This window comes from Delphinus delphis, chromosome 4, assembly GCF_949987515.2.
Source record: "Delphinus delphis chromosome 4, mDelDel1.2, whole genome shotgun sequence".
Lineage (NCBI taxonomy): Eukaryota > Metazoa > Chordata > Mammalia > Artiodactyla > Delphinidae > Delphinus > Delphinus delphis.
This window is the reverse complement of record NC_082686.1, coordinates 83,401,502-83,424,215: the sequence shown is the minus strand read 5'-3', so window position 1 is coordinate 83,424,215 and position 22,714 is coordinate 83,401,502. Positions and strand designations below refer to the sequence as shown.

General features: G+C 39.6%; 1 protein-coding gene across 6 annotated transcripts in view; it reads left to right on the top strand.

Moving 5' to 3' along the window:
* YEATS2 (YEATS domain containing 2) overlaps nucleotides 1–22,714 on the top strand; it is a 109,084-nt gene that overhangs the window by 74,255 nt on the left and 12,115 nt on the right. For all 6 annotated transcript variants that reach the window (XR_009519296.1, XM_060011043.1, XM_060011044.1 and 3 more), the window contains 8 exons: nucleotides 4,761–5,019; nucleotides 7,167–7,328; nucleotides 9,279–9,424; nucleotides 10,200–10,358; nucleotides 13,190–13,366; nucleotides 13,924–14,110; nucleotides 19,308–19,436; nucleotides 19,928–20,026. Coding sequence is in view for 5 of the 6 variants with exons in the window: in XM_060011043.1 (XP_059867026.1) it covers nucleotides 4,761–5,019; nucleotides 7,167–7,328; nucleotides 9,279–9,424; nucleotides 10,200–10,358; nucleotides 13,190–13,366; nucleotides 13,924–14,110; nucleotides 19,308–19,436; nucleotides 19,928–20,026 (1,318 nt within the window). In the remaining variant the exon portion in view is untranslated. The remainder of the gene's footprint in view (nucleotides 1–4,760; nucleotides 5,020–7,166; nucleotides 7,329–9,278; nucleotides 9,425–10,199; nucleotides 10,359–13,189; nucleotides 13,367–13,923; nucleotides 14,111–19,307; nucleotides 19,437–19,927; nucleotides 20,027–22,714) is intronic.

Here is a 22,714-nt window from a genome sequence, read left to right as displayed (position 1 = left end):
CAGCATGGTTATGTTTTATTTGGCTCTCGGAGGGATTAGGTGTGTCATATTCTGGACATTTTGAAGCAGTTGAGTGTGAGGATAGAGGTTGGCACAAGTAGGGAAAAGCAAGTCAGATGCATGGGATTGGAGGAAAGAAATTAAAATAGGTACATGTATGTATTATTTTCCTTTTTTTAAATTGAAGTATAGTTTGTATATAATATTATATGTTACCAGTGTACTGTATAGTGATTCACAATTTTTAAAGGTTAAATTCCATTTCTACTTATAAAATATTGACTGTATTCCCTGTGTTGTACAGTATACCCTTGTAGCTTATTTTATACCTAATAGTTTGTACCTCTTAATCCCCTACCCCTATATTGCCCCTCCTCCCTTTTCTGTTCCCCACTGGTAACCACTAGTTTGTTCTCTATATCTGTGAGTCTGCTTCTTTTCTGTTATATTTACTAGTTTGTTGTATTTTTTTAAGATTCCACATATAAGTGATATCACATGTATATATTATTTTCCTTTAAGATCTTTGCTTTCTTTGTTAATTTAGGAACATGAAAATAGATTATGTGTAATTTAGCTTATACAAGGGATTATTAAGTGTGATATATTTAGGAAATGTAAAGACAGACGTCTTAGAAAAAAGTTCAACTACTATAACAAATTCCCAAACCAGGAGCTTAAATGAGTTTACTTCTCTCACACATGAAAGTCTGGTAAGCGGCCCTGCTGTGTTGGATCCACAATCATCAAGAATCTAGACTCCATCTCATTGCTCTGTCATTTTCAAAATTTGGTTTTCAGCTTGTGGGCTATGATAGCCACTTCCTCTCATGCCACCGTGTTCACATTTCCGGCCAGCAGGAAAAGGGAAGGGAAGAGGGTTTGGGGAGAGCGAACCAAAAATTTGCACTCATCACTTCTGTTCACGTCCCTTTAGCCAGAAATGAGATGTCAGACCTAGGTGTGAAGGAGTTGGGAAATATAGTAGGTATTCTGTGTGGCCATGTCCCTAGCTGAAAATCAGGGGTTCTGTTACTATGAGAGAGAAACAAAGAATACATATTGGGGTTCAGCTGGCAGTTTCTGCCATACCTTAACAATAATTTTCTGGATTAAGAAGCTTTTTTTTTTTTATCAATGCAGAGAAAAGTTCTTGATTAGTAAGAAGAGTTTGTATATCTCCACATCTCTAGGGGGAATGAGTGTGCCCAGCTCTGTAGCTACAGTAACACTCCATGTTGCCTATATAATGAGGCTCATACAGTCAGAATGAAGAGATTTGGATAATCATCAGGGATTGTTTTAACCAAGCCAGGATAGCTGGGAGTTTTCTCTTCTCCATTCTAGATGAACTTATTTCTCCCCCCAACCCATTGGTTCTTTGATTTTTTTTTTTTTTTTTTTTGCGGTACGCGGGCCTCTCACTGCCGTGGCCTCTCCCATTGCGGAGCACAGGCTCCGGACGCGCAGGCTCAGCAGCCATGGCTCACGGGCCCAGCCGCTCCGTGGCATGTGGGATCCTCCCAGGCCGGGGCACGAACCCGCGTCCCCTGCATCGGCAGGCGGACTCTCAACCACTGCGCCACCAGGGAAGCCCTCTTTGATTGTTTTGTTTCATTCTTTCTTTCCCTCCTTCCTTAAACGTACATAAAAGTGCAGAGACTATTTTAATGAATCCTACATGCCCATTATTCCATTTCAGCAGTTACCAGCATTTTGCTGATCTTCTCCTCCTAGAATATTTTAAAGCAGATACGAGATGTTATCTATATATTTTGATTTCTGTTTGATTAACTGAACCTTAAGATCAAGGTCCTCTGCCCTGGCCAAATGCTGAAGATAGTGACAGGTGTTTATCCTTTGGCTTTCTGTCCTGAGTCTCTACGTAGTCTCATGGATCACCAGTCTTCAGTTCATAGTAACAAGTGTTGTGCTGGCTGCAGCTGTCATTTACTGTGTACATCATGCTGGCTAGGCACTTTATAAATTTATTTTCATTTATGCCTCATGATCTTATGAGGTATTTTATAGATGAGATATCTAAAGCTAAAACTCAAAGAGGTTAAACAACTGTGTAGCTACTAACTGATGGAACAAAACTGGGAAAGCAGGTCTGACTGCTTATAAAAACCTATACTCTTTCCTCTGTGATACACTGGTTTATAACAATTGATTAGGGGACCATTTTCTTTACATCAGCCATATTGTCCAAGCACATGACAAGTGTATTTTACTATATTCACATTCTTTGAAAAGGAACCATGTATGATTTAGTGATTATTTAACTTAAAAATCCCATTCATCAGTTGTTATATGGTTTGACATTTTGTTCTACCTTAAGTAATGCTATTATTTTTTAATTTGGGGAGATTCTAAAATTTCAGTAAATACAGAGAATAATATAATCAATATCCACATATCCTCCACTGTGAATTAACATGTTCATATTTAATTCAACATTTTTTTCTCCAAATAAAATATGACTGATAAAGTTGCAGTCCACTTTGTTCTTCCCCAAAACAACAGTCATGAATTTGGATGTGTAGCTTGACAGTCCATACTTTTTATTACATACGTAATAGCTGTACGTAACATGTAGTATTGTGAATTTTGAAGATTTACATAAAAGATATTTATACTCATGTTTTTCTGCAACTCCCCTTTCACTCAATATTTGTACTTGCAAAGTCTGTTGATGTTGATATATATATAGTTCCAGTTCATTCATTGTAACTAACGGATGCTATTCCATCAGTCTGTCTTATACCACATTTTATCCATTCCTCTATCTATAGACATTAAGCATATTTCATTTTGTAGACATTAAGATTACTTACAATTTTTTGTAATTACAAATAATGCTACCTTGGACTTTCTGTGTATGTTCCCTTGAGCACATGTCTAAGATTTCTCTGGGATATATCCCTACCAGTAGAGGGTGAATTTTCAATTTTAGTAGATATCCTAGTACTTCTCTGGAGTGGCTGTACAAATTTACCTTTCTACCAGCAGTGAACGAAAGTTCCTGTTTCCCCATATCCTCTAGCCAATTCTTGGTATTATCAGGCTTTAAAAATTTCCCCTCCAATCTGATGGTTGAAAAGTACTTTCTTCTTTATCTTTTTTGCCTTTAGAAGACAGATCTTTTCCATTCTTAAAAAAGAATGTAAAAGTCTTTTTATCTAGTTTCTGGTGAGAAGTTCTTTTTATGAAATAAAGAATTAGGGAGTGTGAAACACTGCCCCAATTTTCCATTAATTAAGTTGTTTCTTCTAATTGAACATTGTACTATTGACCTTGTTTTAAAAGAGCTCTGAAAAAAAAAAAAAAAAAAAGAGCTCTGAAGTATTCTTTTACTTGAAAAAATTTACGGTATTTTTAGAACTAGGTACTTCTAACTTTCATTCTTTGGGTGCTGGGATCTTTTTTTTTTTAATTGAATTAAATGTTTTTCTAGCTTACACTTTTTCTTTTTTAATGAAATGTCTACCTTTAAGGAAAGGAAAGATTAGAAAGTATAGAAAAAGATAACTTTTTTTTTTTTTTTTTTTTTTGGCGGTACGCGGGCCTCTCACTGTTGTGGCCTCTCCCGTTGCGGAGCACAGGTTCTGGATGCGCAGGCCCAGTGGCCATGTCTCACGGGCCCAGCTGCTCCACGGCATGTGGGATCTTCCCGGACCGGGGCACGAACCCGTGTCCCCTGCATCGGCAGGTGGACTCTCAACCAGTGCGCCACCAGGGAAGCCCGAAAAAGATAACTTTTAAAAAAAAATAAGTTGGAAGAGGTGTCACATGTTATACCATATAATAAATGACATGAATTGTTAGATGTTCTAGTGATGGAGAAATATTGCTTCAGGTGGGGATAACACAGAAGGGGTTACTGAAGAGGTGATATTTAAAAGTATGTAGTGGAGTTTATAGTTCATATATGAGAATGTTTATTGCAGTTTTTTCATAATGTGAAATTTAAAATTATCTAAATAGTCACACAGTAGTGAAATACTTACTTAGATTATGGTATATCTATTCTAATACATTATTTTTTGGTCATCTCAAAATGTTTTTGAAAAATAACAGTGGAAATGGTTGTAACATGATGTTAAATTTAAAAATTATAAAACTATATGTATCCTAATCTTGGTTTCAAAATGTACATTTAAAAGAATCAGAAGTAAATACTACATTAAAAATATTAAGAGGGCTTCCCTGGTGGCGCAGTGGTTGAGAGTCCGCCTGCCGATGCAGGGGACATGGGTTCGTGCCCCCGTCCGGGAAGATCCCACATGCCGCGGAGCGGCTAGGCCCGTGAGCCATGGCCGCTGGGCCTGCGTGTCCGGAGCCTGTGCTCTGCAACGGGAGAGGCCACAACAGTGAGATACCTGCGTACCGCAAAAAAAAAAAAAAAAAAAAAATTAAGAGATTATTTCTGATGAGTAGAGTTTTTTTCTTTATATCTCTGTATTTCCTGTGTTTTTTTTAAAAAAACACACATATTACTTTTTATAATTAAAATAGGTTATAGGTAGTAGCTGGGGTTAAGACAAAAGCTGTAATATTTTATTGTAATAAAATCCAGACTGAGAAATACTGCTGTTCACATCGTAGGTAGAATTCCTAGATGATTGAATTAGACTCCATGTGTTGTTATCTAGGGGTTTGCTTTTGTTCTTTGCTGGAACAGAGTGACTGTGCTGCTTTAAGACCCCTCAAGGGACTATGAGAAGAAGCACTGCTGGGTTCTCCTCTGTTTTGAACAGGTTGTTGGGGTTCCAGTTGGGTCTACCCTACCTTCGGCAGTGAAGCAGGCAGTGGCAATCAGTGGTGGCCAGATCCTCGTAGCCAAGGCCAGCTCATCTGTCGCCAAAGCAGTTGGTCCAAAGCAAGTTGTGACCCAAGGAGTTGCCAAGGCAATTGTGAGTGGAGGTGGAGGAACCATTGTCGCTCAGCCGATGCAAGCCTTAACCAAGGCTCAGGTCACTGCTGCTGGCCCTCAGAAGAGTGGATCCCAGGGTTCAGGTAACTGATACTAATCGGGGGCCCTTTCAGCAGCAGCCCCTTCCAAAACGCTCTGTGCTAGTGATTTTATTTGCTATTTGGTTCTCTCTAGAAAAACCTAGGATGTTGATGTTTTAAGGAGTATATAAAAACATGTTAATCTTTTTCATGTAACATTTTACATAGAGGCCTGTAAGGCTTTTGCTCTAAGTTGTGTGTGCGCATGTGCAGGTATGAGCAAGAACAGTAAAAATAGAGGGTGTTTCTTGATACTGCTCTCAAGTCTGAAGAATAATTCTCATTTGTCCTTATTTCCACGTTGTGTTCTAGTTCAGACTTACAGTCTTGGTATGGTCATTTGCCAGCAGCATTTTGAGATACTTGACTAAGGCATTCTCTACCAAACAAAAGTTTAAATACTTTGAATGTGTTTTAGTCCTTAGTGTTTGTTTCTGTGAGTGCATGAAGAAATATACCTCAGGTATTTGATATTTACTAATTTTTAAAGGTCTTGATGAGGCTGAAAATGGTAGCAGTGAGTTGGGAGGGTAGTGGAGGTCCAAAATAAAGATTTCAGAGGTGAAGAATTGCTGCTGATGACAAAGTTCTTTTGTGGCATTAAAAATGAGTGTTTGAGATGGGCCAGAAGAAGTGACCTTTGGAGTTTGGAAGATACAGCACTGAGAAGGCAGAGAATTAAATAAGTCATCTATAGTGTTGTCACTGAGAATGAGCCTTTAGCGCAGAGCACAATACTTTGAGTCTGGAGTCCGCCTTCAGCTAATGAGGGGAAGTGACTTGGGAGTTCAGTAAATGAGAGCAGAAAAGAGAGGGAGATGGTATAGCTAAGTAGGAGCCTCAAAAGAGGCAGGGCTTTTTTTTCTCCCCCTCTGGCATGAGCCATGATAATGGTCTGAAAGTCTAACTGGAGAGCAAAAATGTTCCTTTCCTGGTCCTAGCCCTCTGATATTGAGGTAAGACAGAAAACAGCCCGTAGCTAGCGGATTTCTGGGGAAGTCTTATCTTCAGAGGACTGATGAGTTTAATTACCACAAAAAGAGATAATGTTCAAGGAGGTTGATGTTCTAGAGGGTGTAGTGATCACAGCAGGAATTCCTGGAGTGGGGTGCCTGGTGAAAGAGTCAGGGAAGGAAGAAAGCATGAGGAGATGGTTCAGATCAGGGACCGTGAGCCGTGTGGAGATGGGACTCCGGGTGCGGGTGGCAGAGAGGTCTGCAGTCCTGGCGTGGCTGCGATGCACAGTGGTGTAAGATGAGATTAGTTCTGGTCATAATGAAGAGGGATGGCCCTCAGTTTAATATCAGTCCCTGATATTGGGTGCAGCTTCCAGGGTTCCTGCCTCCCAAAGCTTTGCACAGTGAAGTGGTCCTGAGAGGGACTACTCTAGCAGGTGGCAGGAGGCTGAGAGTCCTTTCCCTGTGGGACTCACATGGTCCTGTAGGCTTCAGTTCCTGGAGATTCAAATACAAAGTAACTGCAGAAAGTTTTCATGTTTAGAGGTATCACAGCAATGTGCATCGAGAAGTAAATTCTAAGGGGTTAGTGAAAGCTGTTTGACATAGGTGAGACTTTTAAAAGATGAATTATAGTTTCATAGTATATGTGCCAGTTGTTGACTGTAGCATTTTTTAGTTCTTAGAAAGTGAGGGAGACTAGAAGTCTTGTTTCAAATCAGTAGATTCATCGTTACTAGAAATTGACTATAAAGGGGCTTTAAACAAATGAGAAGCAAATGTGTATTCATCCATAGAGAGGGTGATTATTTTATTGACTGTCTAAACAACAGTACTTTTGAGAGTTAAGAGTCACTATTAATTATAGTGGGACGTAGGTATAAATTGTAACGGCTTTGGGCAAACCATGACATATGGTCACTCTATATACAGATATAAATTTCTTTATAGTTTGTAGAAAGCTCTTCTAGTATGTAAATATTTTAATTAGCAACATAATGAAAAATGTCAGCCTTTAAAGCACTGTGCATCTAGGAAGCAAACTGTAGAGTTTATTGTTTGTTAGTGTCTTTGAATAAGTATTTTATTACTCTGTGTATGTTTTAATTTTAGAGATAGCATTGCCCTCAGTTCCAATTTATCTTAATGTTTTTCCTCTTTCTTTTTTTCCCTCTATTCCCTTCACCATTTTAGTAATGGCGACATTGCAGCTGCCAGCCACTAATTTGGCCAACTTGGCAAATTTGCCTCCTGGCACTAAACTCTACCTTACAACGAACAGCAAGAACCCTTCAGGAAAAGGAAAACTGCTGCTGATCCCTCAAGGAGCCATCCTGCGGGCTACCAACAATTCTAGTTAGTCCATCATTAAATCATTTGGTTCTTGGGTCTCTGGGTACGTTCATCTCATCCACCTGAGGGGCAGTTCTTACCTGTTTCAGGAAGCATTTTCATAGCTCTGTTTGCTCAAATGGATTTAAAACATGCACACATTTTAACTAGAAGTGAGTTTAAATAATCATAGTCTTAGGAGGTGACACTGTTGTCTTGGATTTATCTGCTCAGAGTCTGGGTTTGGGAACAAATTACACTGAAGAGGTATGGCTACTGAGCCTGTGTTGGGAGAAAGCTGTATATGTGAGCTGGAAATAAAGAAGACTTCTTCCTGTCAGTGGTATCTGAAAACTGGTGACACCTGAGAAGATTGCTGGACGCCTGTTTTTATTTTGAAGGGGATGGGAATAGGATTGGAATCAAGTGTCTCTGCTTGCCATTATATTTAGATGTGCGACTCAAGTTTGCTAGGTTTGGAGATGGCAAGAGAAATACAGGCTCAGCCTTAGTGTGTAAGATGTAAAGCCCCAAGGAAATTAGGTGGTTTATCTAGGCTTATATAAACTTTTGCTTTGACATATAGAGAAAAACAATTTGGGTAGTGTTGAAAAGGAAAGGGTAAGAGGAATTATTTCCATCTGAGTCAGAAGTATAGTTGGTACAGCAGTTAGGTTCATTTGAAATTAGTCACTTGCCAAAGTGCAGTGTTGTAATTGTAATCAAGCAAGAGCTCCTGTGCCCGTGGTACAGAAAACCATTTCTGACAGTGGGAGTTTGCAGCAAAGTTAGTGTTAATTGCAGGGCACCAAGCAAGGGAGTGGGAAACAAGTCTCAGATCCACTCCAACTTGGTCTTTGAGTTCAGGGTATTTAAAGGGGAGGAACAAAGAAGCGGGGGTTAATCATCATCTTGTGATGTTTCTTAATCGTAGTTTTGGGTGTCAGGATGTCTCTGGTTTACATTTCTCTGGCCAGGTGGTCCATGGCTTGGGGGTCTATTAGCTCATCTTGCCCTAGGGAAACAATCTGAGTTTTTACCTTAGCGATGTTATCTACAACAGCACTTTTAGTACATTAATGATGTTGTTAACAACGGCAGGTTTAGTCATCTGACTCTGGTTGATTAATGTTCAGTTAGCACAGAATTGAGGTCAGAGGGGACAAGAAAGGGAATAAAGTTTTGGATAGAGAGATTAATCATAAACTTAGCAGGGGAATTTGGTTTTAGGGGGACTCAGTTTCAAAAGCTAGTCAGCCATTTTGTTTACTGACTGTAATAGGCGATTTCCACTCTTACCCTGGTGTTTTTTCCTCATACCTAAGTAGTGGTGTATCAAAAATTTAGATATGTAAGAGAAAGACAATGTAAGTCTTCCAAAATTCATTCAGAGAGCTACTTAGAGTGTAGTTTACATATGTAATGTCACCAAAAGGGAAGTAAAAAGGGTACAAAGGCTTTAAAGTGGAATTTGAAAAGCAAAAAAGACCTGGCGTCGTTATAAATATGAAGAAAGTCTTGGTTTTTTCCAGAGCAGGGGGGGAGATGGAAAAGAGAGAGTATTGCAAAATTACACTAAATTCCAGCAGTTTCACTGAAATTGAATCAGATGCCAGAAAGTTTGGGAGCACTTCTCTGAGCACATTTAAGTGTTGGTTAAAAACACTTGGTTAGAAAATGTATCTGACTCTCGATCTCTCACAACTAAGCTAAAACACTTGCAAAGATAAGTTCTTCATTGTAGTACAGTACTCAGAGCTGAACTAGTCGACCATCATTTAGTCAAACGTAAATATATTTCAGTCTTCAGCGTTAGAAAGTTCTCACTCTTGTCACAAACTTGTATATTACAAAAAAAAAAGGAGGAAAGGAGGAAAGGGAAGGAGTGGAGCCCTAAGGGAAACATCTCTCTGGGCTCATCTGTTTTTTCTCTTAAGCCTTCTCTTAATACTTTGTCATTGGTTGTGTTTTCAGACCTCCAGTCTGGCTCAGCTGCCAGTAGCGGTGGTGGTGGCAGTGGCAGTGGAGGAGGAACTGGAGGAGCCCAGAGCCCTGCCGGCCCTGGAGGGATATCCCAGCACCTGACTTACACATCTTACATCCTCAAGCAAACCCCTCAGGTCTGCTCATTTGTGACTGGTATCTTTTAAATCAGTTATTTAATGACTGCCTTTAATTATAGTGGATTTACCTTTACGGCTCTGGAATCAGGCATCAATACTAACATTTTAGTCATGTTATAAATCTGTATTATTTTGGGTTTGCTTTGTTTTGAGAGAAAAGCGAGTGGAGATTCAGAAGGACCTACGTAACTTATCCAAGATCTCTCCGCTAAGCCTAGTGGTAGGGTTTGGATTTAAACCCAGATCTTTCTGAAAGATTTTTGCTATGCTGTTGCCTCTCGTGGATTTGGAATAGTATTAATGTGCAGTTGAAAATTTTCTCCTAGACGTAACCAGAGAGATAGTATCAAGTTATGGTTTGGAGTTCCATTGGATTCAACATTAGGAACAGGCTTCTGCCTCCTTTCTTTCCCCTTGTCGCTGGTCTTGGCTCCTCTCTAAGGAAGGGAATGGAATTTTGGTTCTAGATGTTCTTAGTGAGAGTAGATAGTTATCAGTCTGAAGGATTAAATCCAGCTATGAGGGGACTAGACTGTAAAACTTGAGCTTCCAACAGCCTGCTCTGTAACTCCAGTGCAAAGTTTGAGAAGTGGGGATAACTGTTAGTAGTGACACTGAGAGCAGAGCTATTCTTTTTAATCATTTTGATGAGTTGTAGAATTGAAGGGTAGCATTGTCGCTTATAATATGGGACCTTGTGATTTAAAGAATCAGAGCAAGTCATTTGAACTTAACAAATTACTGATCAGGTCTTTATTTGTTTGTAATTTAGGGCACGTTTTTAGTTGGCCAGCCATCACCCCAGACATCTGGAAAACAGCTGACTACGGGGTCAGTGGTGCAAGGAACACTGGGAGTCAGCACATCCTCTGCACAAGGACAGCAAACGTTAAAAGTCATCTCTGGACAAAAAACCACTTTGTTTACCCAGGTAAATACACACACACACACACACACACACACACACACACACAAATATTTACAGCTTGTCTCTTTCCACAAAGAAATTATTGTTACCTAAGAAAATAAGCAATAAAATAGTATAGAAAAATAAGAATAAAATCATAAGATTTGGGAAAATATAAGTAGAATGAGAAGATAAGACCAGAGAGTTGTTTAGATATGCAAACAGTAATGTCCTGTATATTTAATAAAATTTGCCAAAGCAAAATGAGAACAATGATAAGTTATAAAATTCACACTATTTGTGAGAGGAAAAAAAATAACCACACAATATTTTCTTATAAGAAACAAAGATTTTCTAGACACTTCATTCTAAAATTTCTCTGGAGGGACTTCATATAGGAGATTCTGAATAGTGTTATAGGTGATTTCAGCCACGATATCCATATCGTAAGTAAATGCTATAGGGAGTTTGGTGTATGTTTCTACAGCGTCTTTAGCATAGGTGGAAGAATAATGACAGGGAATTTTAACTGGGCGAGGGATATCATAATCATCTATAGCTAAATCTCAAAAACTTACCAAATGAAACAAAGTGTAGAAGGATATAGACAGTGTGGATATCAACAAATAATGCACTTTTTATGACTGAATGTAGATCAGCAGTTCTCAAAGCATGAAATGATATTGGATTTTTGTCAAATGCTTTTACTGTGTCTATTGAGAGGATCCTATGGTTTTTCTTTTTTAGTTTGTTAATAAGGTGAATCACATTGATTGTTCAAATGTTAAACCAACCCTGCGTTCCTAGAATAAACCCTACGTGGTTGTGATATGTTATCCTCTTTTAATGTATTGTTGAATTGAATTTGAATTTTTGCAAGGGATATTGGTCAGTAGTTTTCATTGTAATTTCTGTCTGGTTTGGTTTTTTTTGTGTGTGTGTGGTACGCGAGCTTCTCACTGTTGTGGCCTCTCCCATTGCGGAGCGCAGGCTCAGCGGCCATGGCTCATGGGCCCAGCCGCTCCGCGGCATGTGGGATCTTCCCAGACCAGGACACGAACCCGTTTCCCCTGCATTGGCAGGCGGACTCTCAACCACTGCACCACCAGGGAAGCCCTCTGTCTGGTTTTGGTATCAGAGTAATGCTGGCCTCATAAAATGAGTTGGAAACTTCTCCCTCCTCTTCACTTTTTGGGGAAGAGTTTATGTCAACTTGGTATTATTTCTTCCTTAACCGTTCAGAATACACCAGTGAAGCCGTAATGGCTTGCAGTTTTCCTAATTGGCAAGGTTTTTAACTACAATTTCAATTTATTTAATAGATATATTGATAAGACTGACTATTCACATTATTTTGTCTTAAGGAGGTTTGGTAGTTTATATCTTTAAAGGAATTTTTTTTTATTATATCTAAGTAGTTGAATTTCTTGGAACAAACTTGTTCATAATTTTCCCTTATCCTTTAATGTCTGTAGAATCTTTGGTAATGTCCCCTTTTTCATTCTTGACTTTGATAGTTATGTATCTTCTCTTTTTTTCTTGATCAGTCTAGCTAGAAGGTTTATCAGTTTTGTTGATCTTTTCAAATTACCAGCATTTGGTTTCCTTGAGTACTAACTTCCCTTTGGTCAGATGCTCTTTGCTGTTTTAAACAGGTATGAGGCCCCAGAATTCTTTAAAATCTTAGCTAATTTCTTCTAATCCGCTCATGTTGCAGCCAGTGCAGTGACTTTCTTTCTGTCCTGCCACAGCTAAGATGTTTGCTGTTGCCTTTTATTAAGGTATAATTTACATAGAATAATGCACAGATCACAAATATACTGCTCAGGGAATTTGGACAAATGGGTATGCTCTTGCAAGCACTATCCCAGTCATGATATAGAGCATTTCCATTACTCTAAAACATACCCTCATTTCTCTTTCCAGTTTTTTTCTATCACCATTTTTCTGTCACCATAGATTAGATGTTTTAAAAAACTACTTATTTAATTTATTTATTTTTGGCTGAGTTGGGTCTTCGTGGCTGCACGCGGGCTTTCTCTAGTTGTGGTGAGCAGGGGCTACTCTTCGTTGTGGTGCGCAGGCTTCTTATTGCGGTGGCTTCTCTTGTTGTGGAGCACCGGCTCTAGGTGCGCGGGCTTCAGTAGTTGCGGCACACAGCCTCAGTAGTTGTGGCGCACGGGCTTAGTTGCTCCGCAGTATGTGGGATCTTTCCAGACCAGGGATCGAACCCGTGTCCCCTGCATTGGCAGGCGGATTCTCAACCACTGTGCCACCATGGAAGCCCCATAGATTAGCTTTTGCCTGTTCTTGAACTTCATATCAACAAAATTTTATAGTATATAGTCTTTTATGTTAGCTTTTATTGTTGAACAGAATGTTTCTGAGATTTACCCATGTGTGTATTGATTATTCTTGATTTTTGTTATTTTTCTTTATTTTTGGCTGTGTTGGGTCTTTGTTGCTGTGCGCGGGCTTTCTCTAGTTGCAGCAGGCGGGGGCTACTCTTTTTTGTGGTGCACGGGCTTCTCATTGCAGTGGCTTCTCGTTGTAGAGCACAGGCTCTAGGTGTGCGGGTTTCAGTAGTTGTGGCATGTAGGCTTGGTAGTTGTGGCGCACGGGCTTAGTTGCTCCGCGGCATGTGGGATCTTCCCGGACCAGGGCTCAAACCCGTGTCCCCTGCATTAGCAGGCAGATTCTTAACCACTGTTCCACTGGGGAAGTCCCCTTCATATAGTTTTAATTAGCAAGACTTTCTTGGGGATGCAGTATTTGGGGGGGTGTATGTAGGTAAGGATTAAATTGTGCCTATTAACCAGGGTAACTTATTACTCCAATCCATTTTATTTCTGCAGGCGGCCCCGGGGGCACAGGCATCTCTAATGAAAATATCTGATAGCACATTGAAGTCTGTGCCAGCCACCTCACAACTCTCAAAGCCTGGAACCACGATGCTGAGGGTAGCAGGAGGAGTTATTACAACTGCCAGTTCCCCAGCTGTAGCCCTCTCAGCAAATGGTCCTGCGCAACAGGTGAGAAGTAGCATCATAGTGGAAAACCATAATGAAGCATAAAAGCAGTAAAAATGTAAGATATTCATCAGGCACACTATTGGGCCATATTACTTTTTTAAAAATTCAAATATAATTCACATACCATAAAACTCACCATTTTATTTTAATTTATTTATTTAAGTTATTTATTTTTGGCTGCATTGTGTCTTCGTTGCTGCTCTTGGGCTTTCTCTAGTTGCGGCGAGCAGGGGCTACTTTTCGTTGCGGTGCACGGGCTCTAGGCAACTGGGCTTCAGTAATTGCAGCATGCGGGCCAGTAGTTGTGGCTCCATGGGCTCTAGAACACAGGCTCAGTAGTTGTGGTGCACGGGCTTAGATGCTCCATGGCATGTGGGATCTTCCCGAACCAGGGCTTGAACCCGTGTCCCCTGCATCGGCAGGCGGACTCTCAACCACTGCGCCACCAGGGAAGCCTGCTAATAGCTAATATTTATTGGGTATGCTACATGGCAGTCACTGTTCTAAGTTATAGTACTTTCTTCTTAATATCTATTATTTCTGGTCCTGTGGGTTAGCAGTCGGAAGGAACAGCTCCCAGTTCATCATCTGCTATGACTTCTGTAATGAAAACTTCTGGGCAGCAACAAGTGTGTGTGAGCCCAGCCACCATGGGACCCTGCAAGGCTGCTACCTCCTCTGTCATCAGTGCTACGTCCCTGGTGTCCACACCAAACCCCATCTCTGGAAAGGCCACAGTATCAGGTCAGTTGTACCATAATATTATTTCTCGCTCCCTTCTTTGGGCTGGAGTATTTGTGGAAGGTCTTACATAATAACAGTTTTTAATAATAAATTGTTAAAAATCATTAATTCGGCAGCATTTTCCATATAGCTGCCTTTTAGATGAATTACTCTTATTTAAAATCCAGGTGTAAATTTTCAAGTCTGAAATGTTTTTATGGATTGAATAACAATTCTTAACTGATATAATAAAACATTAGCCATCTGGAACTCTTCTGGGTATTTATCAGCAGTTTTGCATGGAACTCATGGTAAAACATACATCTCTTTTTGCTTTCATAAACAAAGTATATAAAATTAAATTAGCATTGTTGACTCCAAGACATGATTTTTTTTGTAATAAATTAATTTTATTTTTGGCTGTGTTGGGTCTTGGTTGCTGTGCACGGGCTTTCTCTAGTTGCGGCGAGTGGGGGCTACTCTTCGTTGTGGTGTGCAGGCTTCTCATTGCGGTGGCTTCTCTTGTTGCGGAGCACGAGCTCTAGATGCGAGTGCTTCAGTAGTTGTGGCACGCAGGCTCAGTAGTTGTGGTGCATGGGCTTAGTTGCTCCGTGGCATGTGGGATCTTCCTGGACCAGGGCTCGAACCCGTGTCCCCTGCATTGGCAGGCGGATTCTCAACCACTGTGCCACCAGGGAAGCCCCAAGATACTATTTTTAACAGTAGTTATTATATTGGGTAGTGTTAGAATGACATGCTTGAGCTTTGGTAAGATGTATCGTTTCTCTGTGCCCACCCTGAATGGCCCCGGAAGAGTGTGCCTTTTACTTCTTTGGGTAACATAGAGCACAAATCCTAGAGCCAGATTGCCTAATACCTACCTCATAAAGTTGAGACGATTAAATGAGTTAATATAAAAATGGTTAGGATACCGTCTGACATGTAGTTGCCATTATATAAATAATTGCTGCTGTTATCATTTTTAGTGTCATCATTGTTGTTAGTCCACATTCCCTTATCTGCAATTCTGAAATCCAAAAAGCTGTGAAAACCAAAGGTTTGTTTATTGTTGTTTTTCCCCATAATGAATTTTAGGGCAAAATCTGACCTCCAGTGACAGGCTGTTTATACTACTTAATATGAATATTCATCTTTTGCCACAAATATTAATGTGTTTGACTACATTGTACTGTCCCAGATGCCAGGGGCTGATATAATATACAGCATTACTTCTCAAACTTGAAAGGTCAACTTTGTTTTACTATAATCTAGTACAGACAGATACTTCTGTAAAATACAATAAAAATATCACAACAAAGTCAAACTGTTACAAAACTTTTGAACACTCAGTATCTGTATTGCGTTGTTGCAGATTAATAATAGTTTACCAACTGGCACTGGTATACAGAAAAATAACTGAGTATTGCTAATATATATATGATATATATTCATACACACATGTATATACACACACAAACATAAATACATACACACACATACCTTACTATCTCTGCATAAAGATTGTGGGTATTCTTCACTGTTACTGCATGTAGTTTGCTAAAATAAAAGCATAGGCTTGTGAGCTTTTTGGTCTATAAATAAATCATCTTAACGACTCTTGGGTATTAAAAAAAAAAGATTGTGGATATTCTTGTTGTTCTTATTATCACTAGATTCCATACATGAGTCTAAATCAAGCCCCTATGTTTTGTTTGCTTTTTGGGTAGAGACCAAAAGATTAAGGCTGGTTTATTTTTCCCATGATTTCTACCTCCCAGTTAAAATCGACCAAGTTTTTATGTGGGGAGTGCTTGTTCTCTGCTAACTGAATGTTTAGAGGTACTGGGTTAGCACTGGAGTAGAAATTGTAGAAATAGAAGGAATTACTAGTTTAAGAAATGAATGCCCTCCTTTTTTCTGATTTTTAAATGAAGTCTCTTGCTTTAAGTTCTAGTTTCCTGAGATACTGCTGATGAAACTTTATATTATTTTCATAAGAGAATCAAACTGTTTTCTACTGACCATTTTGTGTGTGTGTGTGTGTGTGTGTATCCTTTTTTTTTTAATTGAGGTATAACCTTTAATTTTTCAATTAAATTTTTTGTGTGCATTACAAACTGTTTTGAACAGGATTGCCATTGTGACTAGAGCAGAGTAAGCAAGGGAAAGAGAACCAGGAGATAAAGTCAGAGTGGTAGGGGCCAAATCACATAGGGCCTTTGTAGGTCACTGTAAGAACATTGATTTTTACTTCAAGAGAACCCATTGCGGGGTCTTCAGCTCAGGAGTAACACGAGCTGCCTTTTCCTTTTAACAGGTCACTGGCTACAGCATTTAGACTAAACTATGGGGCACAAGGTGGAAACAGGGAATAGACCAAGAAGTAGACACTAAGAAAGAAACTTTGATGATGTATTAGGGAGCCCTGGCAACATGAAACTAAACGGAATTCCAGAAAGAAAACAGAAAATAATGGGAAAGAAATGATCCAAGAAATGAAACAGTTTATCCCCAAATTGAAGGGCATGAACTTCCAGGTTCAAGAGGCACAGTGTCCAGCACAATGAGTGAAAGGTGGCTCACAAGAAGGCACAGTTTGTTCATGAAATCAGAACACCAGTGACAAGGAGAAGATCTGAAAAGCTGTCCGAAAAATAAACAGAAAAGTTCAGAAATTACATTATCATTGGGCTTCTCAGTAGCAGTGCTGGAAGCTAGAATATTGCTTTTCAAAGTTCTAGGGGGGAATTCTTGTAGTCTAGAATTCTGTAGTTGGCCAGATCTTTACTGAGTATGAGGGTAGAAATATTTTCTGACAACCTTTCAAATGTATTTTCTATGACCTTGTCTCAAAACATAACTAAAATACATGTTTCACCAGAGAGAAGAGGTATAGACCAAGAAAGAGGACAAAAATAAAGAGGAAGGCAAAGGGAATTCCCAGGGTAACTGTGAAAGGGCGCTCCCCGAATGAAGGCTTTGCAGCAGGCCTAGAAAGCAACAGTCCAAATTAGAGCATATCAGAGAGTCCCAGGAAGGATAGCTCTTATTTTAAAAATGGAACTGTAAATTATTTAGGAGGTTTGACCATGTGGAGAGCTGTATAAAGGGTGATTTATAGCATTTTTGAAGGACATGGGAAGACTTTAGTAAGATGTTGAAGGAGAACTAAATAAGCAAATGAAAAAGAAGGAAATTATTAACTCCAGAAAATGAGATCAAGTCATAGCATCATGATATTCTTTGGATCGATAGAGACCAATATTGGAGGAGAGGGAAGAGCGGGTATAAATGCCTTACAGTGCTTATCTACCTTAATAGTAAGTCAGTGTGTAACATCAAAATGAATCAAGGCCTACAATATACACATTCTTTTAAAAAATGCTGAGATAAATATTAAAACACCAAAAGGTTAAAAGTGTATACTACTGGGGAACCAGATGAAGACAGGGAGTTGGAGCAAAGGATGGCTATTTTTAGTTATATGCCTTTTAGCACTTTTTAACTTTTCAACTGATGAGCATGTAATGTTTTGATAGAAATAAGAATTTTAAAAATACGAAGAAACCAGGTCATTGTTGTACTCTTGGAGGGCACATCTCAGTTAAGTAATTACTACTTGACTGATCTAACACTCATCTATTCCAAAGAACGATTTTCTTGTTTATTTAAGGCTTTGTTCTTGAAAGTATTTAAGACTATTCCTGTTCTTTTTTTTTTTTTTGCGGTATGCGGGCCTCTCTCTGCTGTGGCCTCTCCCGTTGCAGAGCACAGGCTCTGGATGCGCAGGCTCAGCGGCCATGGCTCACGGGCCCAGCCGCTCCGCGGCATGTGGGATCTTCCCTGCCCCCGTGTCCCCTGCATCGGCAGGCGGACTCTCAACCACTGCGCCACCAGGGAAGCCCAAGACTATTCCTTTTCTTAACTCAAGCTAACTGCATTCCAGTGCCTTAAAGTATCTTTAGCCTCTGTCGCTGTTTTTTAAAAAAAATATTTAATTAATTAATTTATTTATTTGGCTGCATCAGGTCTTAGTTGCAGCAGGCAGGCTCCTTGGTTGCATAATGCGAAATCCTAGCTGCAGCATACATGTGGGATCTAGCTCCCCAACCAGGGATCGAACCCGGACCCCCTGCATTGGGAGCTTGGAATCTCAACCACTGCGCCACCAGGGAAGTCCTGTCTGTCGCTGTTTTTAAGTAGTTGTTATAATATGTGTTTGTGTTGTATCTTGTGTACTCCTTTTTGTCACTTTTTTTACTGGCCCTCTGAATGTCTAGAATAGTTTTATAATGGAAATGGGAGTATGGAAATTCTTTTAAAGCAAAGTGGGAGAGGATGACCCCTTCTAAAATAAGTGGAGAATATCTGGTTTGAAAAATAAAGGCTGCACAGAGATAGGAAATTATAAGATATGGTGAATAGACAGACTGAAGTATTAGATATGTAAAGGTTGTTGTAAAGAAGATGCAGATAAATTAGGACCAGATTAAAATGGACTCTGGGGGCTTCCCTGGTGGCGCAGTGGTTGAGAGTCCACCTGCCGATGCAGGGGACACGGGTTCATGCCCCGGTCCGGGAAGATCCCACATGCCGCGGAGCGGCTGGGTCCGTGAGCCGTGGCCGCTGAGCCTGCGCGTCTGGAGCCTGTGCTCCGCAACGAGAGAGGCCACAACAGTGAAAGGCCCACGTACCACAAAAAAAAAAAAAAAAAAAAAAGGACTCTGAATGCTTTGACTAATTTTGGAAACATTCTCTAGGCAGTCCAGAGCCAGAGAAGGTTTTTAAGTAGGAAAATGACAGTTACCCAAATCAAAATACAAAATTTTACATCCAGTTTGTACGTATCACAGCTATATACAAAACAAATAAATTGTCATATAAAACAAACATGGAAAAGAACTATCTCAAAATGATGATACTGGTTGTCTCTGCAGTAGGACTCTGGGTGACTTTTCTCTTTTCTATTATTCCCACTTTTCCAAAAGTTTTTGTATTACTTTATGATAGCAGGGTAAAAATAAATCATTATTGTTGCCTCATTGCTTCATTGAGAAATCAGCTGCATCCATTGGCTTATGCTTCCAGCTCTTTCTTTATTGAAAGGGTAAATGTCCTAAGAATGTCCTCCTGTGAGAAAATATGAATGCTGAAGAGGGCATGAACTTCAAGGAAGCATCTGATCTTCAGCTTGGCTTTATCTTCCAACTTATTTTAGGGTTGTTAAAGATTCATTCCAGTCAGTCCAATCCCCAGCAGGCTGTTCTGACAATCCCCAGCCAGCTCAAACCACTCAGTGTAAACACATCTGGAGGTGTGCAGACTATACTGATGCCTGTGAATAAAGGTGAGTTCTTCACCTGTGGGTGTGGTTGTCTCTGGGTCTGTCTGGTGGGAGAGTCTGTATTCCGTCACGTGGTGGCCGCTCCTCCCTTTTTTAGCCTGCCCTTGAGCTGTCACCATACTCCCTGGCACCACCTCTAGGACTGAAAGTAAAACCCAAATGATCCACTGACTTCTAAATAACTGCCCATTTCTTAGGTTGAGTAGGGGGGTTACATTTTAAGCATTTATGAGTGCAGGTTAATTGGATTTTTATTTTCTGAGTTTAGTGACAAGCTCCCATTTCCGCAGTTGAAGATACCAGCTCATTTACCCTGGTACTAATAGGAAACAGCCACCTTGTCAATCACTGTATTAAAAAAGGACCGTATCTGTTGTACTGAAATTGTTTTTGTGCTAGTAGCCTAAGGAGGGGCTACCACCTGGGAGTTAGATCATTTTCATTAAAATAATTTCTATATTTCTTATATCCTCCCCTCCTTTTTTGCCTGTTAGTGGTTCAGTCATTTCCTACCAACAAATCACCTGCCATTCTGCCTGTAGCTGCCCCAACTCCAGTTGTCCCCAGCTCTGCTCCAGCAACTGTTACAAAAGGTATGTAGTTTCCCACAGTATATTTGCCCAGAAGTTTTGTGCAAGACATTACTGTAATATGACTCCCTTGAATTTCAGCATCCATGAATCGGTCACTTCAAAAATATGTAGAGTGTTTATATATAGACTTGACATTAAGGGAAATACAGAGATGTATAAAGCATCATTTCTGCCCTCCAAGAACTTATAATCAGGTTGAAGAGAGTTGCAGTAGACAGCAAGCAGTGATTGATACATGCAGGGTAAGTGATCTGGAAAATGAATGCTGAAGTATTTCAATCTAGGATGTCTGGTCAGGGAAGCTGGGGGTGTTTAGGTGGGTAGCACTTTTGTGTAGCACTTTGTATGGGACATGGATTATAACCTGGACTTTAGAGTGAAGCATTTTTAGCTGTGGAGGGGTCAAGGGGCATGCCAGATTAAGGGAACAGTAGAGACAAAGACTCAGAGGGTTTGTTTGGGGGAGTAGACCAATTAAAGGGACTCATCTGGGGTATGTAGTTGCGGTAAAGGAGCTGTAGATAGGGCCAGACCTTGGCAGCTGGCAGTGGGGACATTTCTGACTGTTGAGTAGATGGAGATAGTGCAGTGGGTTAACACATTTTGACATTTGTAACATCTACAATAATGATAGCTACCATGTGTAAGAGCCTAAAGTGTACTAGGCACTGTGCTAGCTGCTTTATATATATATCATTAATTATCACAGTACTTTAGGACAGCTATTACGCCCATTTTGCAAATGAGGAAACTGAAGTTTGGAGATACTAAGTCCATACTTCCCAAGTCTAGAAAACTAGAAAGCAGTTCAGTCAGAATTTGAAATACTTTCCAGGCATGCCAGGATGTCTCATAATAGTCTTATGAAGAGATGGATTTGGAACTTAGAGCATGACCATCCAAAGCAAGGGTTGGCTGACTGCAGTCTGCTGCTCGTTTTTTAATGAGCACATGGCCATGCCCATTCATTTACATATTGTCCATAGGTGCACTGCAACCTCAAGAGTTGAGTAGTTCTAGCTGAGATCATATGACCCACAAAACCTAAAATATTTACTGATTACTTCCTTATAGGAAAAGTTAGCTAGTCCTGATGGAAGAATTGATACTAATCTAGACCAGCGTTTCTTCTCAGCAGTAGGTATATATCATAGGCCTTCCTCATACAGATTCTGATTCAATTAATTTTGGACTGGGGCCAGAGCATCTCTGTTTTGATTTTAATTGAGGAAAATTTTGTGTAAAGTGCAAAGATACTAAGCATACCATTTGATGAGTTTTGACAAATGCATAAACCCAAGTAACCAATATTGCATTCAAGCTATAGAAATTTCCATCACTTTGTGCCCCCTTCCAGTCAATTCCCATCCCGTATAGGCAACCACTGTTCTGATTTCTATTATGATAGATTACTTGTGTCTATTTTTAAACTTTATGTGAATGGAAGAACATACGTTCTTTTGTGTCCAATTTCATTCACTCACTGCAGTGTTTTTGAGATTCAACCATGTTGTTGGTGAGTAGTATTCCACATTGTAGGGATGGATGGATATACCATAATTTGTTTATCCTTTCTCCTGTTAGTGGAGATTAGGGTTATTTTCAGTTTGGGGCTAGTATATGTAAGTCTCAGCATATGTTTTCATTTCTCCAGAGGAATAGCTATCCCAGCCTGATTATGCTGATTATATAATTTTGTAATTGTTTGCGTGCCAGATTAAAGTGAGTATACTTGCGGGAATTCCCTGGAGGTCCAGTGGTTAGGGCTAGGCGCTTTCACTGCCATGGCCTGGGTTTAATCCCTGGTTGGGAAACTAGGAACCTGCAAGCCATGCAGTGTGGCCAAACAATAAGTAAATAAAGTGACTATACTTGCACCTATAGAACTGGAGTATCTGAACTTTTTCTGAGGCCTTCCTTTTGTTTTTTGAAGTCTTGGAATCACTAGGGGTTGGGGGAAGATGTATTGCTAACAGTGAAATTAGCGAGGTCACTCAATACAAGTCTGTATACATACAAAAGCCATTTTGATTTCTATATAGAAATTAACTGCTAACAACCCACTAAACGTTTCTGAAATTTAGAAGATCTAAATAAATGGAAGGATATACCATTATAAATATAATAAATTATAAATATATTATTTAATTATATTAATTTACTGAAAGACCTGATATGTTATTAATCCTCCCCCCAAATGACATAGATTCAATACAGTCCCAGTCAGAATCCCTACATTGTTGTTTTTGTGCTTGTGCAGAAATTGACAAGCTAAATCTAAAATGTATATGGGAATGCAAGGCCTAGAGTAGCTAAGACAGTCTTGAAGAACAAAAAGCCAGGGGACTTGGGCCACCAGATATATATATACTGTGAAGCTACAGTAATTGAGATAGTGTAGTATTGGTTCAAGAATAGACAGAATATAGGGGTGGGGTAGTGGGAGGTACAAACTATTGGTTGTAAGATAAGCTCAAAGGATGTATTGTACAACACAGGGAATATAGCCAATATTTTGTAATAACTGCAAATGGAAAATAACCTTTAAAAATTGTTTAAAAATAAAAAATTTTTTAAAAGAAACAAAAAGAATAATTGAACAGAAAAAAGAGCCCAGAAATAGACTCACGCATATATAGTCAGCAAACTCAGTAGGGAAAGGATGTTCTTTTCAATAAATAGAGCTGA